General features: G+C 36.7%; 2 protein-coding genes across 5 annotated transcripts in view; one reads left to right on the top strand and one right to left on the bottom strand.

The window, feature by feature from the left end:
- Positions 1-1838: 1838 nt before the first annotated feature.
- Positions 1839-12548, bottom strand: LOC145999391 (uncharacterized). Its single transcript, XM_083136336.1, has 3 exons — positions 12240-12548; positions 6819-6967; positions 1839-2934 (listed from the first exon to the last, which is right to left on the bottom strand). The coding sequence occupies exons 1-3, from the start codon at positions 12366-12368 to the stop codon at positions 2820-2822; spliced, it is 393 nt and encodes a 130-aa protein (XP_082992462.1). The 5' UTR covers positions 12369-12548; the 3' UTR covers positions 1839-2819.
- Positions 12549-15211: 2663 nt separating this feature from the next.
- Positions 15212-17411, top strand: part of COX6B (Cytochrome c oxidase subunit 6B) — a 36269-nt gene continuing 34069 nt past the window's right edge. Inside the window, exon 1 of one of the 4 annotated variants that reach the window (XR_014443417.1) lies at positions 15212-15377. The gene's annotated coding sequence lies outside the window, so the exon portion shown is untranslated. The other 3 variants (XM_083136593.1, XM_083136595.1, XR_014443418.1) reach the window with 3 other exon arrangements.

The following is a 17411-nucleotide window of genomic DNA, read 5'->3' as shown; positions in this document are numbered from 1 at the left end:
ACTTTTAAAGTGTCTTTTATCATGCTGTTTGACAATAATGTTCCCGGTACATGACAAGATTTTTTATTGTCATTTTTTTTATTATATGTTACATACCTGATCTGGTCCTCCCAAAATATAATTCTATACTCTGTCCCAGGAGCAAGTGAACGAAAACAAGTCCTCTGTAACTCGTGGGACTCGGCCAATGAATGTGAGAGAAGGGAAGGTGGGGCAGCTACCGGCTGTTTGCAGCAGTCACACTGTTTAGATCCTTCCACTTGCTTTCTCCCCCCTCTACCATTATGTGCAGCCTTGCTTCACAGTTTCCTGGGACAGAGTATAGATATGTCTGTCTTGGACCTGGACCCACAACCAGTATAATCATCTGTGATCTTGTGTGTGCTGAGTGCCCCTTTAAAGCTGTGATCTTGTATGTGCTGAGTGCCCCTTTAAAGCCTCAGCTTTTAACAAATTTGTGGGGATTTTACTTAAGTGATGGTGGTGTTAAATTGATTTCATATTAGTTTCCGAAAAAAATCAGTGACTGGGGTTTGAAGCAATATACTGCTATTTTAATAGGGGCTTGTCCCTGTATTAAGCAATGGGCACAAATATCCATTGTGCTGACGTGCCTTTAATTTTAACATCTGCACGTACAAAATACAAGAGGCATTATCCTGTACTGTGCCTAGGCATAGGGTAATTAGACTACTGGTTCTTGAAACATGAAGACATTAGGGATGGATTGATATGAAATTCCAAATTGTCCTTGAAGAACCTGACTGGTAAAGTCCTTAAAGTCATGTTACCATATGACTACAAAATGCAAAAGTAGACATTACTTTTAAAAAACTAGGGAATGGAGATCATATGTTTATATCCCAAAAAATAACAAAATGGCAGAATATTGCACTAATCATAATCAGTCATTTTACTAATTAATCTGTCCAATCGCTAGGAGACTTTGTGGATGTAAATGACAACCACTTAGTTACCCAGTTCGTATCCCTCTTTGGAGAATAAGAACTTGAATGCTGAATTCCTCCCCTAGAATTATCTTAAAAACATGGTGTATTACATACTCCATAACACAGGGAACCGAGGATGACCATCACAGCTACAATCCAGAATATAGTTGGTAAAATGTTTCGAAATGTTGCCATTATTATGGTGAAATGTGTGCAGAACAGAATGAACATCAATTTCAGCCCTTACTGTAACTTGTAAGCTCCATGGAATCGAATTTGTCATGATTAGTAATATTCACAGTGTACTTTTATGTTAAACACTATCTATATTATCCAAATTACAATTTTTTATGTAAGAAAATTACTTATAGAAGTGCCACTTTGGTAAAACAAAGATTTTGGCCAATGCTGCTACAACTCCGTATTTTGTACACAACTGTATTATAAATAGGGCTGAACTGATCAGAATAGTTATATCGTATTTCTTCGAATCTAGGTGCACCTTTTTTTTGGGTCTTGGATGTTGAAAGTTTAGGTGTGCCTTGTATTCAATAGCATCTTGGATCTGAGTGTATGTCCAAATATATCAATCAGGGTATTGGTGTAATATAGAATGGAGTACTTGCCAGTTTCAACATACAAGGTTTTACCGGTATATCAGTACTGATAAAAATCACCCTTAACAAAATGTTCTTATGGTAATATTATTAACAGTAAATGTAATACTATTTGGTATTGTTCTAAAGTACTGGTGTTACCATTATATACATCTGTCCACCTTATATTGGAAGTAATTTTTTCTTCTCAAAAGTAGAAGCCTTGAGAATTTATATTCAAAATTCTTGCCATACAGGGAATAATTTGAAAAAAAAACAACACTTCTTCCAATAGTTATAAATTATTTATTACCTTAAAAGCTGTAACAATATTTTTAACTAACAACATAATTAAACATTGTAATCATCATTCTAAATTTCTACAAAATTATACATGCACGTGCACATGCTTAGGAAATCTGGAATACTTCTTAAAGGAATGTTGCATACCTTCGGCTTGATTGCTACTGGTAACTGTCACCAGATAGTACATAAACAAAGATAAAATTCCTCCTATATACAATCTCACATAAATATAGCTTATACACCTTGGAAGGCAGATACCGTTGCAATCCATGCCTAGATTAGATCTGAAACACTACTGTCATGTGCAATCAGCCACTTTGCTACAGAAATGGAAAAAAATGCTTTGTTGCTAGTTGTTTCCACACACAAATTTCTAAAAGCATATTTTCTACAATATATAAAAAAAACATACCACAGCACAATTTTTTTTTATGACTATCATTGATGTACATCTTATAAAATATCTCAGTATATCCAATACATTAAATTGGTCCATAAAATATCCAACTCTAAAATTTGCGTAAAAAATTTGTTTTAATATGTCGCAGTTTTAGTCAGCTTATTGACAATGTATACTATATTTATATACATTTTAAGGCTGTTTTGAATTTAGTTCAGAAAATAATTTGAGTTTCATCTTAATAATATATTCATTATATTTATCTATGATTATAAATTCTGTGGTCCCGATTTCGGAAATAAATTTTACTTTAAATTTCTAAAAAAACATAGGATTTCATGATCAGTTTACAATTTCAAGTACTTGCATGATATGCAATAAATAGGAACCACTTCATTACAAAGCAACATCTTGTGAAGTAATTCTCTGCTCATGATCTAAACATGGTATGTAAAAATGCAAACATTTCGATGAAAATGTAAAAAAAATGTGCCACCTTGATTAATATGAAAGTGATTTTAACAATAGTTTACACAAAATAATGCATTTTTTTACTTATGAGTCTACTTATCTTTTATAGAGTTTCAGTTGACTTTCAAGTTCTTCCATTGATTTAACATTGAATTTGTCTTCTTGTTCCTTCAGTAACTTCAGAATTTCTGACAATTGTTGCGTTTCGACCCTGTTAGAAAAAAAAAATATGATGTAGTTAACTTTTTCTAATTAAAGCTGATTCTTGATTGTACACATTTCAAAAGACTGTAAGTAGTAAGTTTTCGCTCGAGCTCTCAGTAGTTCGCATGGACGATGCAAGATATCTAGAGGCATGCAAATTTCGTTTTTGACGAAAACATGAAATATAAAATAACATGCTAAAATGTTCATACTGATAATGTGCAAATTGCTCACAATCAAATATCAACTAAAGGTTAAAAGATTAAAAAACAGTAACTTACGTGTGTGAGCATGAGATTGGTCAAACAACGTTTCGAATGGTTATACTACCTCCTTCTTCAGGTTGAAGCGATGTTTTCAGACACCTGACATGGTGCCTCGTCGAAAAAGTGTTGGAGGATTTAGGGTATAGGAAAAGATACTTACTAAAAATATTATGTAAAATATACATACTAAAACTGAGCAATACTCTATTAAAACAAGAACATTCAAAGCTGCTGAAGGCAAACTGCCCCGAGCACCGATCGGCAGTTTGCCTTCAGCAGCTTTGAACGTTCTTTTTCCTGTTTCTGAAAGGTGTGAGGTGCATTTCCTAACCTGTTTTGTCACGAAATAAACTGGAAAAGGCGAAATATATTCTTAAACATGAAATTTTCCGTTTATATACCAACGTGACACTCTCTGAAGTCTGAAGTATCCTGTGAGTTATGCAATTCCCGGAAAATTGATTAATTCTGCTGTAAATATTTGAGAAGCAAAATAAGAACCCCCTTACACAGGAATAAACTTAATACTCTGGTAACTACATAAATGTGCTATTAGAAGGGATAAGTTTATTTTGTGTAATAACTGCAGTTTTTAAATCAAATTTAGGATTATATTCACAATAATAAAACCAAAATGTCATTTTATATAGCACTTTTGATGTGATTATTCACCGCTATAACACCGAAATTTTATTTCATTTACTGTTTTTGAACCCGAAATCAACTCTTGTTTTTGTACCCAAATTTTGCTCTTTTATTTACCAAAAATATGTGCCTCTATAGATAACATAGATAATTGAACATAGTACACCCTGCACTGCATTTTGTAGACTAGCGAGAGACTGTCATCTGGACTCATGGCCAGTATAATCCTTCGTGGGTGTCATGTGTGCTTGTGATTGTCCTTTCACCCATTTTGCCAGCCTCCGTGGTGGAGTGGTTAGCACAGTGTTCTATGATGCCAAGGGTCCCAGGTTCAAATTCCAGGCTGGGCATGGATGTCCATTCATCCTCATCTTCATGATTAGCCAAAAGTTGCAGAAAAGCAAAGTAAAATAAACAAAATTAATCATATGGAATTGAGAGCAGTTTACTTGCCATGATGTCACAAGCGAGTAACACTCAACCAGGCAAAACGAGCGGTATACACTCGAAGCCAGGTATAATGTAATTCGTGTGTGGCAGTAGTAGGCCCTCTAATATGTATCCTGCAGTGAAAGACACAATGAAATTGAAACTTAGGTGAACACAGTCATCATCTCCATGTTAAAATGTACAGAGCATTCCCTGACATTCACTACGAGACTCGGCATCAAGCAGCCTGGCATCAGCGCTTGTCTTTCCCGGTGAACGGGGTTCGCGACAGTCGGCTATTAAAATTACAGTTTTCATATTGTGTACTAACCTTGACTACAGAAGGTGTTGAAAATGATGTCCCTCTGATGCAACACATTCCTGGCATCTCCGAAGGAAATTTGCATTTACACGTGCAAGTTCGTCTACTGTAATTCTTCAGATTTCTTGTACAATACTCTCTTTTAACTCACGGATGGTGTGCGGATTGTCTTTGTATACTTTATTTTTTTAGATTTCCCCATTTTTCTTTCCACTTTTATTCAGAATTGACCCTGTTACTCTAAACTTTTTTATGAGGTTTAATATAGTGGTACTATGTGAAACGGGAACACCAGGAAATTTCATTGCAAAACATCGTTGCACTTCTCCACAATTCCTCTTTCCGAAGTAACACTCGACAAGATAAATGCTTTGTTGTAATGTAAACTTTTGTGGTACCATATTAAGCCACAATCTTCAACACACGGACACAACACAACTTCCGAGGGAGGATTATACTGTCGTCAGTCTGCAACGTCAACAGAAAGGGAAAGAGAGCGAAGGTAGGGAGAGCGAAAAAAAACAAAAAACAGACTGTAGCGTGCGACTGTCGCGCACCCCTTTACCCGGAAAGACAATCGCTGACACCGGGCCGCTTGCCACAGAGTCTCGTAGCGAATGTCAGGGAATGCTCTGTAGTTTAGTTCATCTTACCAATACACAGTGCTATGTGGAAATGAAACACAATTGTGGACTGAAACTACCTACATGGACATTTTATATATTTGTGGTTCTACAATTATTGACACATTAAAATGATGTACAGTCAACGGCAAAGATAATGGTAGGCAATTTGTCCACCGCTATTTCCATTACTTTTTTGTTCTACATCCTGTCTTGTTTGAAGGAAAGAAACTATGTTGGTTCGAAGCAGACAGTGTTCTCTGCTTATTGACGTCATTATTTCAATTCATTGTTATCATATCGTGTAATTCAGACCGAATGAAAATGGTACTGGACAATTCGCCTACTGTTTCTTTCGCCGTTGGGTGTACAATTGTATATTGCTCTATGCACATGTAATTTGTAGCACTGATTAGATTCTTTTAAATGCTTAGATAAGTCTGTCCATTTTACGTTTTAGTCGGTAGTTTCCTTCCATGTATGGGATTTTGGTTGAGTAACTAACTCTCTAGCCTTCTGAAATCCGAAGGTTTATGGCTGCAGCAACACGAGCCTTCCATCTGTCCCTATCCTGGGCAAGATCAATCCAATCTTTTCTATCCTTACAGATTTCCTTTAGGTCCATCTCAATCCTCTACACTCTTCTTTGATGTAGGTTGACAGTGCTTAACAATTTATTTCTTTTTATATAATCCACCCTCGCCCCCTACACAGCAGGAAGGGAAGCAAATTGATGCACAGCAGCAGTAAACCTCAACCACATCTGGCCAAACCAGTTTTCATAACAGCATTTCTCTTTTGGGTCTCATTTCACTGCTACAAGCCCTTAAAAAGTAACTTCTTCCACAACAAGCAGCATATTAAAAATGATCTTGACACACAATTCTGGGTTACAATTCAGGCCTGGAGTTTGGAGGGTTGTGTTTTCCATCAAATTCATCCCTGTCATTCTGATCGACCTAAAGAGCATGTATGCTATTGAAACAACATAGTTCTTGCACTCTGCCCCCACCCCCTTCTCTTGAGTTTTCTATATACAGTGTGTAATAGCTTTTTTTACATTTTCCAACAGAAAAATGTAGTGGCACCATTTAAAAAAAATGTACTCCCTCTGTCCCATAATAATTGTCCGGTACACTTTTCTTTGTTGTCCCATAATAATTGTCCGATAGGCAAACTGTGACATTGGTGTATACAGAAGAAGAAAATTAAACACTGGAATGAACCATAGAACGTTATTACTCAAGGATCAGTACAAATTTGCCGATCAAGTATCCAAAAGAAAAAGTCACCATTTTGGCATACCGGACTATAATTATGGGACAGAGGGAGTAATTTTCAAAACCCCTGAAGAAAAATATTGATAAGAATAGTTATTCCATAACATCAATGTGCCAAGACAAAAATAAATAAATACAGTAGAACCTCGATTTTATGTTATTCAGGGGACCAAGTTGAAAAATGTAAAATCGATGAAGATTTTATAACATTTTCCTACATGGAGAACATGAAGACTGTCTATAATGCGGGAAAATCTAAAATCTTTGAACATAAGATCGGGGTTCCACTGTAATTTGTACATGGCCCACTTTTTACATTTACTTACTCTCGTTCCTTGTCCAGTTGTTCTGGAGTCATATTGGCTACAATTTTTTGCATTATTGCATTTTGCCTTGCCATTTTTAGTTGAATCAGTAAACTTTCGTTTTCTTCAGAAGTTTCTACCCCATTTTCTTCGCTATCTTTCTCCTTTCCCTGAAATGCAATAAGAAACTGGTACAAAATCAAAGTCCACATTATATATGCCAGTCAAGCATGCACATGGAAAAATTGAATCAACTTTTAATTTTATTTCATTACGCACACAGGATACTTACTATTGAAGAAACCTAGCAAAATTGTCACACTTGACCCTAGACTTAATGTTTGTGGTCTGCATTTTGTACCACTGAGCTACCGAGTCAGCCCAGGTTTTTGAGTCCTGGTTATTTTTGTTGTGAGCTGGCCACAGTTCTCGCATTACGCAGGAATGAGTAGTCTGTGACATCGGAAATGGCTGACTCAAGACAGTCGCTCTGTGTGTCTGTACATCATTGTATGTCGTCAGAAACAATAATAAATAATAGTTAAATGCATCTCCATTTCTACAAAAGATCCAAATATAGAACTACATTTTTTTTTGCTACGTTTCAACAATAAATTATATATATTTTTTTTGTTAATAAATAGTTCTGTCATATTTAGGTAACTGATTTTAAGGTGCAGCCCCTTTCCAAAGATGTAGCTGTTTTCATATTGATTGTTTTGATATATGTATTTTAGGACATCAAATCAAGTTAAATTAAATGCACTTTGTTGCACCTTTTCATTAGATTAGCACATTTATCGCCTACTTTGATCCTTCAGCACCCTTTTTCATTCTTTTCTTTCATGTTTTGTTAAAAAATTGGGACAGAAAAATAAATTATTTTCACTCTTGAGCAGGTACATAAATACCCATAAATACCTATAGTCTCATTTTGTAGAGCAGAACGAGAGCTATAAAGTGGTATAATATAATCATTGCAGCTCCAGTAGTTCCCAAGATAATGTAGCAAAAACCCGCGAGAGAAAACACAAGCTTCAACAAAACCTAATCATCTTTTCCCCTTTCCCGACCATAGTTTTGCACCTTAAAATCCTTTTTCTAGTAATAATATAATTTAAGGGGATGAGGGACAATTTCGCACCAGTTCTGCATTTATTTGAATATCGTCCGAATGGGCAGTGCTACTGAGGGAAAAAGCTGGCATTCAATAGAGTATGAATTTCTCCACATGTTGCACATCAAAGTGTTTTTTAAAGTTGATTACTCCCTCTGTCCCATAATTATTGTCCGGTACACCTTTGTTAGTTGTCTCATAATAATTGCCCGATATTCAAACTGTAACATTGGTGTACACAAAAGAAGAACATGAAACAAGGGAATGAGTCATTCAACTTTACTACTCAAGGATCAGTACAAATTGTGCTTTCCATCTGCCTCTTCGTCTGTCATTTCTGTACTACCATTTTGGCATACCGGACTATAATTATGGGACAGAGGGAGTATTAAGCTAGATACGATGTTTGAAAAATATGATAAGAATTTTCAGAAGCCCATGTATTCCTTATGGGGAATCAACTTCCCAACTTAAAGCTACGGTTAATCAAATGGAAGTTTCGACATTTCCATCTGTCCTTTTTCCGTTGATATATTTTTCTATGCCATCAGATGTTTGATATTCCCAAAAGAACAAATGAAATAATACTTCCATAAGAGCAATGTATTTCTCCTTGCTTCCTACGACCATCCTGGCAGTGTTGCCAAACCTGATGCACATAAATGAGCTAAATTTCACCGTAAATGGAGTAAAAACTTTCAAAGAGTTAGATTTACGAAACTGGATAAAGTGCCTCCTGGGCTAATTTTAGGTGTCAAATGAGTGTGGGTGGGGAGGGGGTGCTGTTAATACCGTTAGCTTGAAAGTAATGACAAATTATTCTTAGTTTTCACAGTCTAGATCCGATGACATAACCCATCTCAATAATCCAGTGATGGTCGTATGAAATCGAAAATAAAGTATTCCTGGATAACAATATTACGTCCTCTTTACGTCAACCAAGACGCTATAAAGAGAAGTAGCTGGGGATGTAAGAGGGGTTGGGGCGATGCAGCCAATATAACAATATCACGTCACGTACAAGATGTATACTTATGACAGAAGTTGTCTATATAAAACGGAGCCAGTGATGGCATCATAGTGGGGCCGGGGGCAGGTGCCATAGTTCACAGCCAAACGAGTGCACGAAAGAGCCAGATCTAGCTCCAAAAGAGCAAAGCTGGCAACAGTGATTGGCAGCTGCCGAAGAGAGAAGGGCCTAGGGGAAATTGTCCCTCTCCCCATTAAAGCATAATTTTGAAAAAAAATCTAAATGTCACAAGAGACTCAACAGCCCTTTATTATGGGTCTTGTACGTGCCTTTCAGTATTTACTGCAGCTAGGGTGACCCGGGGTAAATATTGGACAAAAAGCAAACTTTTACCTTAGCTCCCACATTTATGTATTTTTCTAGCCAGTAATTTTTTTGGTAATGGCTATTCAATATATCTGTCGTGTACGATTGTTGAAATTTACTAATTCTTTTCAGGAGTAGAAAAAAAAATAAAACTGTGTCCAAAAATTACCCCACCCTTGTGGTAATTGTTGGACACAGTGGGGTAAACATTGGACAGTAGTTTTCAATCTGTTCTGCACAGTACAAAGATGTTCTACAGGGGGTAAATGCTGGACAATGGTGTGTACTATAGGTGCTGTGTGTGGGGTAATTATTAAACACCACATGACTGCTGTAAAAAAATATATAACAGTGAAATCTAATAAAAATTAGCAAAATCTTTAATTTTTCGGGCAACCTTTTAATAATTTATGCTTTGTTCAAGTACAAACATTGCACAAATGGTGTTTTTTAATCACACAAACTATAACAGGTAAATTTAAGCATATTGAGATGCTGTCTGTCACCAAACTACAACTAACTGAACTGATTAGTTACAGCATATATACCATCTTCTTCAATATGTTCACGCACACACTGAATGTTAAGTTTCAGTTGTCGGACACTTTGTGGTGTTTTTCCCACATTGTGCTAGTACACTGGTTTTATCATTAAACTCGCCAAAAGAAATATCTGTCTAGTCCTGTAATTCAATTTCATCCATGTCTTCAGTCTCAGAATCTGAAGAAATAGGTGTATGTAGGGCTGCAGTCCAATAATTACCCCACTGTGTCCAATAATTACCCCCCCCCCATAACTAAACATGCATGTCATACTGTTACAGTTCATCCTACAATGGTGTTTTTCAGCACAAACCACCTTCATACACATATCCAAGACTGGGCATTACAAAATTCAAGATCAAGTAAAAGAAAACAAACATATACACAATTTTGTTTCATTTTGAAAAAAAGTTAAAACAATTTTTTTCAAGCGCTTTGGGTTATTAATATATTTTTTTGAGAAAATGTACTAATCTCATCCCAATAATTAATCAGAGCATTGCTGAATATACAATTAACACATGTTGGTTGATTAGATGTAACAAATTATGATACAACATGGTTTTTGGTCCCTGTCCAATATTTACCCCGGGTCACCCTACTAAGCACGTTTGCACACACACACTGATAACATCGGTGACCTATATCTAGATCTTATTTCCGGTGAACATCCCAATCACACCCTCTTCTGTTCATCTTTTCTTTATTCTTCTCAGTTTACCTCATGAGGAACATTTCACGGCAAGAAATCCACAGAAAATTGTGGGGCACAAACAAAACAAATGTTTGGTACCAGTTTCATAGATCGGAGACACATTAAAGTTGGATATTTTGTGTTTCGCATGGTTCAAACTTACCAATTGTGTATTGCCAAACATAGTTCAAGGTGCCATTATGATTTTTACACGAAAACAAACACTTTTTCTACTAAAATAACGCATTTTTCTAAGTGCTACCCAACGAACGTAACGGTGCGATATCACTTCTTTTGTTTTCGAATATCAGTGTTTCCAACCTTCTTCACATGTGCAAATTGTACATTATGCACGGGTAGCTGACAGATAGCCCCATGCACCATTTCGATAAGGTTAGGTTAGGCAAGCATAGTAAAAAAAAAAAGGTATTGGAAACACTGACATGATTTCCCGGTCAAATAAATACCACGATGAAAGAAAATACTTCGAAACACAAACTGCGGAGTTTTAGTGAATTGCTTGTCAACGCACAATACCTTGTCCAGTGAAGTAATCATGCTTGCGTAAGGTAATTTTTAAGTTTTTTCCTTCAGCATAAGTAACAAATTTTTCAAATCCAACCAGTGCTCCTTAGTTCAAGGAAGGTTCAAATTTCGTGTGACAATGATTTCCAAAATTCTACGACAATTAGTCTTTCTGCTAGAAGAATTTGTAAAAATCATAAAACAATCAGAACCGTTACCGCACAATTTATCTGCATTTAGCATAATTTTACAGATTAAACAGCACTTTTTATCGGGAGGTTGGTAGCAATGGACAGGAGCCATCTGCAATTGCGCTCCCTCTCACTGATTTTATCAGTGCATGTACAAAACTCTCAAGGATAGTATTGAAATACTCTTTGCATCTGGCCTACATAGTAAAATGATTACAATGCTAAGAACACCAAATCTGATCCACTTACATAAACATATTCAAGTGGAATGAAAAATCATCTTGCACAAAAAATACAGCAAGTGATCAGAAATCTTGTCCAATATGTGCTTATAGAAATGATAAATTCAATTCATGTAAAATGCTCATATTGTTGTATTGTACAGTTAACGGCAAATATAATAGTAGACAAATTGTCAATCGCTATTTTCATTTTATTTTATTTCACACCCTGTGTTGTTTTAAGGAATGGAAATCTTTTGATGCAAATCAGGTGTAGCCTTCTGCCAATTGACGTTTTTATTTCAATTTATGATCATCACATTGTGGAAAAAAGAATGAATGAAAACGGTGGTGGACAATTCGCCTACTATTTCTTTAGCCGTTGGTTGTACAAAACAATTATATTGGAATTGCACACGGGAACATGTGTGCATCTATAAAGTACTCGTAAAATTCCAATGAGTGGAAGATCATCATGGAAGGAAGCATTACAAAATCATCATTTTGTTCTGCTGGTAAGTTGCTCACTGGAACAAATTGATTTTTTTAATGTAGAAAAGGGGCAATTGTAACAAGTTGAATAGAGATTTAAGATTTGGACTGGTGTTTTCCAGAGTTGTTTGCATAGTGATGTATTGTGGAGGTTATTAGTTTTCAGGCCGTAATTCTAAATATAACAAGATATGCATTAGTTGTTATACCGCTACTGTCTGTCTGAACCAGTGTAACGATAGATTATACTGATAGTCGAATACGCCTATGTCAACAGAACAACTTTATTTTATTTATCATGTAAAATTCCACCCGACTACGTACTTCTATTTCAGACTCCTCGCGGATTGAAATTTTCCACGTCAGAAAAACTGCCAAGGCTGAGATTACGATGCTTATCACATACCACCAACTTAAATTATCAAGATACACAGCAAGATATTCGTTCATCATTCGCAGTGTTTATAAACATTGTCAAATGCCAGTGCTGTTAAGACGCAAAACGCTAATACTCCTGTTTTGATCCGTCACTTTGACATTCTCTCATGTCAGTCGATGAAATTAAATTTGCTCACTTTCTCTCAGCTTTTGCAATAAACGCGAATTGTTACCGAACGAATAACCCTTTCCTCTGGTGATCAGTGTTGCCACAATCTGTAAGCAGAATTTCCCTTTCCAAGGGGTAAAATTTCCCTTTTTCGCCCATTTTTTCCCTTCATCTAAAGAATTATTATTATTATAATTATTATTAATAATAATAATTAAATATTATAGTTGACCCATGTTCGTATGTATGTATAAAATGTTAATCAATTTAACATTTAAATGCTACGACGCCAGGGGTACCGGGTTCGAATCCCGGCCTGGACATGGCTGTTTGTGAGTGTCCATTCATAAATTTCATCATATCATTACTCATCCCCATCTTTGCAATTAGCCAAAAGTGGCAGAAAAGCGACGTAAAATAAACCAAATCAAGAAACAATAAAATCAATAACTTGTAAATGTTTTTTTTTTAAAAGATTTAGATTTATTTCTAAACCAAGCTAATTTTTGTTTTGAGATGAAAGCTAAAACTATGTTATAGTTGGGAACTGAAGATTTTCATCAGTAAAAAGCAAAACACACAAACAGAGATTGGATTTAGGGAGACCAATGCCCCTTGTCTTCATCACACCATCAGAAGAAAATTAAAAATATTCTACACAAAATGCTGTTCTAGTAAGGCGCACATATGAAGAGTTTGTGTGGAAAATCACATTTTTGCCTCCCCATAAAAATATTAAGTTCGGCGCATGGAAATACGCGTTTTATTAAAAAAAAAAAAAAAAAAAAGATATATAGTACATACCTGAGCAAATGTTCTATTCTGGTAAATTTCACATATTAGGTGGAAACTTCTAAAACACAGGAAGCTTTTTGTTAAAATTTAATCCATTGTTTGTCACTTCTTGCCACTGTGCACGGAATTTTTTTACTTTGTTTCCGCGGTATTTTTTCATCTTCCGATAATTCTCCACGACGTTTTCTAATATATTCTGGAGTTGCAGTTAGTTTACTTTGCTTCCCTTGTTCTCCCGTCGTCCAAGACGGGCACAGCCTTCCACCAAACACTCGCACAGGACGAATAACCCACCCAGTGTCCAATGAAGACTGAAGTAAAGATAGGTTTGCGATAAAGATAACTTTATGGTTTGCACGTGTAGTGTTTGAGGCAAAATTCAGAGAACCGGGGAAAGCTTAAATAAACAATACCCTCAATAAGGGTGAATGGCCAAAGACCTCCGGCCACAAACGGTAGCCAGATGTGGGTCAACCCAAATTCCACCATTCCTCTCAGATCAAAGTATACGACAAAATAAAAAAATAATAAGTTCTCTTTTTCAAAACTGGAATCTGTTATAATGTTTAATATAATTAATGTTTAGTCTGTCTTAAAATTTCCCTGAAAATTAGCTATTTTTCATCGAATTTCCCTTTTCCCTTTTCACTTAAAATTAGCTCCAAATTTCCCTTCAAAAAGGGAAATTTCCCTTCATGTGGCAACACTGCTGGTGATAATCTCATTTTTTGGGGTTACTCAAGAAGTCGATATTTCTCGAACTTCCAGAGTCGACCTATTACGGCGAAAATGCAAACTAATCGAACACAGTCGACTTTTACGTCCAATTGTTGAGTAACAGGATGCATCCAAATGTAAACGCAACTGGACAGGAAGCAGATGCAACAGTGCGGGACAATTTTTTTTTGGTCAGGACGGGAATTTTTTTTTCCTCGACGTTTTCTGCATTGGAAGTGTCTGGAACTTATAGGAAATTGTTTGTTTTTATTCCAAAAATGCAAAAACAATCACTTAAGTTGAAAATGACGTGTAGAATTCGAGATTTTCAGTGCTTCGGGAAATTTCGAACATTTCCCGATTTTGTCGGAAAATGGCGAATTTTTCCCGTCCCAAATGTCGGGATTAAAAAACAAGGCAGTGTCTGCTGCCACGTTCTTTTTCTGCTGGAACCTCAAAAAAGATGCGCGTGGCAGCAGACTGGGTCTTTGTTTTATCGTGATTTCATCATGCTATATATGCAATTACGTCTGTAACACATACTGTGAAGTCGCAGCGATTACTTTCACAAAAATGTTTTAAGATTAGGTCCCTTAGCATTCTTCTAATAATAAACCTAAATGCTCTGGTAGTTAGGTTAGGTTCTGTTAGCCTTAAAATAATATTGCTAAATGATTTCTAAACAAAAAAATTACCTGTACATTCATTCCCACTAATCATAAACTTGCATTTCTCTCGTTTTAATCTATTTTTAAGATTTGTAACATCCTCTTAGCAGACGAATTACGTGGCAGGAGCAGATTTGACGCATGTGTCAGCAGACTAGGCCTAAAAACAATCCCGTTGCGACCAAAAAGATGGCCGAATCTACTGCCACGCACGTGTCAGCAGTAAGAATAAGCGTCAAATTTGCTCCTGCCACGTAATTCGTCTGCTAAGAGTATGTTACAAATCTTAAGAACAGATGAAGACGAGAAAAATGCAAGTTTATGATTAGTGGGAATGCATGTCCAGGTAATTTAGAACCTTTTTCTTTACAAAGCATTTAGCGATATTATTTTAATGCCAACGGAACCTAACCTAACTACAAGAGCATTTAGGTTTATTATTAGAAGAATGCTAAGGGACCCAATCTTAAAACATTTATGTGAAAGTAATCGCTACAACTTCACAGTATGTGTTACAGACGTAATTGCATACATAGCATGATGAAATCATGATAAAACAAAGACCGAGTTTGCTGCCACGCGCAACTCTTTTGAGGTTCCAGCAGAAAAAGAACGTGGCAGCAGACACTACCCAAAAAATTCTGTTCCGCACACCCCTACCGTAGCTTTATGCCTTTACGGATAGATGGCAGTAGTGGATTAATCTTCCCCCAGCCATCTTGTTAACCGGAATAGGTAAGAGGAACTTTACGATTAGAAATTCAGTTTTTGCAATTTCTGTGTCTTGTTGCTGATACATAAAAAAATTACTGCACGTATTTATGAGGAAACGTAAGTTAAAAGTATGTTATAAGAAATTATGGGCCATAATATGTAAATGGGTATGAAATTTTCGCAGCAGACAAGACTAGTTCTAATGCTGGAAAGTAGCACTGAAAATCTAGAAGTAAATATATAAATGGTGAATTGTAGTTAGCAGCTTGTAATAAGAGGATTGTGCAAAAATTGCATGAATGCACAATGGAGAACAACTCGACATTGAAAATGACGAGATCATGTTAGTCTGTGGATCAGTTGTTTTTGTCCGTCGTTTCCACCAGGCATGTTAATTGCAGACAAATTCAATTGCTTTCCATGCATGTTTTTTTTTTCTGGCAAGTTTCACCCCCCCCCCTCATTTTACTCGGGAATAAAATATACAACGCCAAGTGACCGACCTATTCTCAATATCAAATTTTCACCCCCCCCAAAAATATGGCCTCTAAGTTGGCACATCTACACATCATGTCTCTTTCTTCAATTTATAATTGCGAGGGGTTAAAGCTTAGGAGACTTCTCGTTCTAGCACCTCCAATGTCAGTCCAGCAATTTCAACCATACATGTGAAGGAGGACGACAGTGGTCAATAGGCTATATTCTGGTTACTGCTGAAGGGTCATTCCATGCCAAACCATCCAATGGTGGTTGCATGACCATTTTAGAAAAAAATCATTGGTAAATTTCTCGTATCGGACAAACAGCTGAAATTTCATACCTCTTTTCATTTTAATATTCGTACTTACGTATTCTGCATTGACAAACATTGCTGAAGGTGACATCTCGCTAATTTCACCGAAAATAGCTATATTTGCGACATATCGAGTAAGTTTTCTTGGTTGCTTCTTCCCTTCCGTAACAAGGGAAATGGCAGTCACAGTTTCACCACCGTAGTCCATATGCAATGTTTCAACCCCACCACGCGTAGAAAGTGCAAGATAAGCGAAATTGAGTGATCCGCGATCGGCACAATTGCTCATTATTTACCGGTGAGGAGGAATGTCGGAAATGTGTTCGGGAATGTAGTTTTGATCCATTTTAATGCGAATGCATGTGGTTTTCTACGAAAATCTATTTCCGACGAGCTATTGCTGCTGCCGCTATTTGCTTTCTGCACGAGACCACAATACACGCTATTGCTGCTGCTAGAAGCCGATGTTGTCCGAATGTGGGAAACGTGTTCGGGAATGAAGTTTTGATCCATTTTAATGCGAATGCATGTGGTTTTCTACGAAAATCTATTTCCGACGAGCTATTGCTGCTGCCGCCATTTGCTTTCTGCACAAGAGCACAATACACGCTATTGCTGCTGCTAGAAGCCGACGTTGTCCGTATATGCTAAATTGGACGAAAGGAGTGCTAATGGAACCTAACCTAACAGGCCTAACCTAACCTAGTAGGCATACCTCGTCCCCGTGATGGTCAGTGGGGCTATCGTGAATTTTTAGGCTAACGTCAATGGTTTTTGGGGCTACCCGTGGATGGTTTGAGGGAAATAAAGAACAACAGTAAGTACTCGTTAATGTAAGAAATATACATTATTTTCGTTACAAATTCATTATTTCACCTAAAGAAATGTTCCGCAATGCAGAATGTTACGTTAACTACATTAACGAGTACTTACTGTTGTTCCTTATTTCCCACAAACCATGCACGGGTAACCCCAAAAACCATTGACGTTAGCCCAAAAACTCACGATAGCCCCACGGACCATCACGGGGACGAGGTATGCCTACTAGGTTAGGTTAGGCCTGTTAGGTTCGGTTCCATTAGCACTCCTTTCGTTCAATTTAGCATCCGCGCATCCTGCACACGTCATTTTCAAAACGTTGATCACGTTCAACTGATCATACGTATTTAACCATGTGACCAGTTACATAAACGTATGTTTGAAAACACTGGCCCGGATTACGTCATCACGCACAGGCTACATCCACCTGGAAGTAAATGGAT

Source organism: Lepisma saccharinum, chromosome 15, assembly GCF_977018435.1.
Source record: "Lepisma saccharinum chromosome 15, izLepSacc3.1, whole genome shotgun sequence".
Lineage (NCBI taxonomy): Eukaryota > Metazoa > Arthropoda > Insecta > Zygentoma > Lepismatidae > Lepisma > Lepisma saccharinum.
This window is presented reverse-complemented; position numbering and strand designations above follow the sequence as displayed.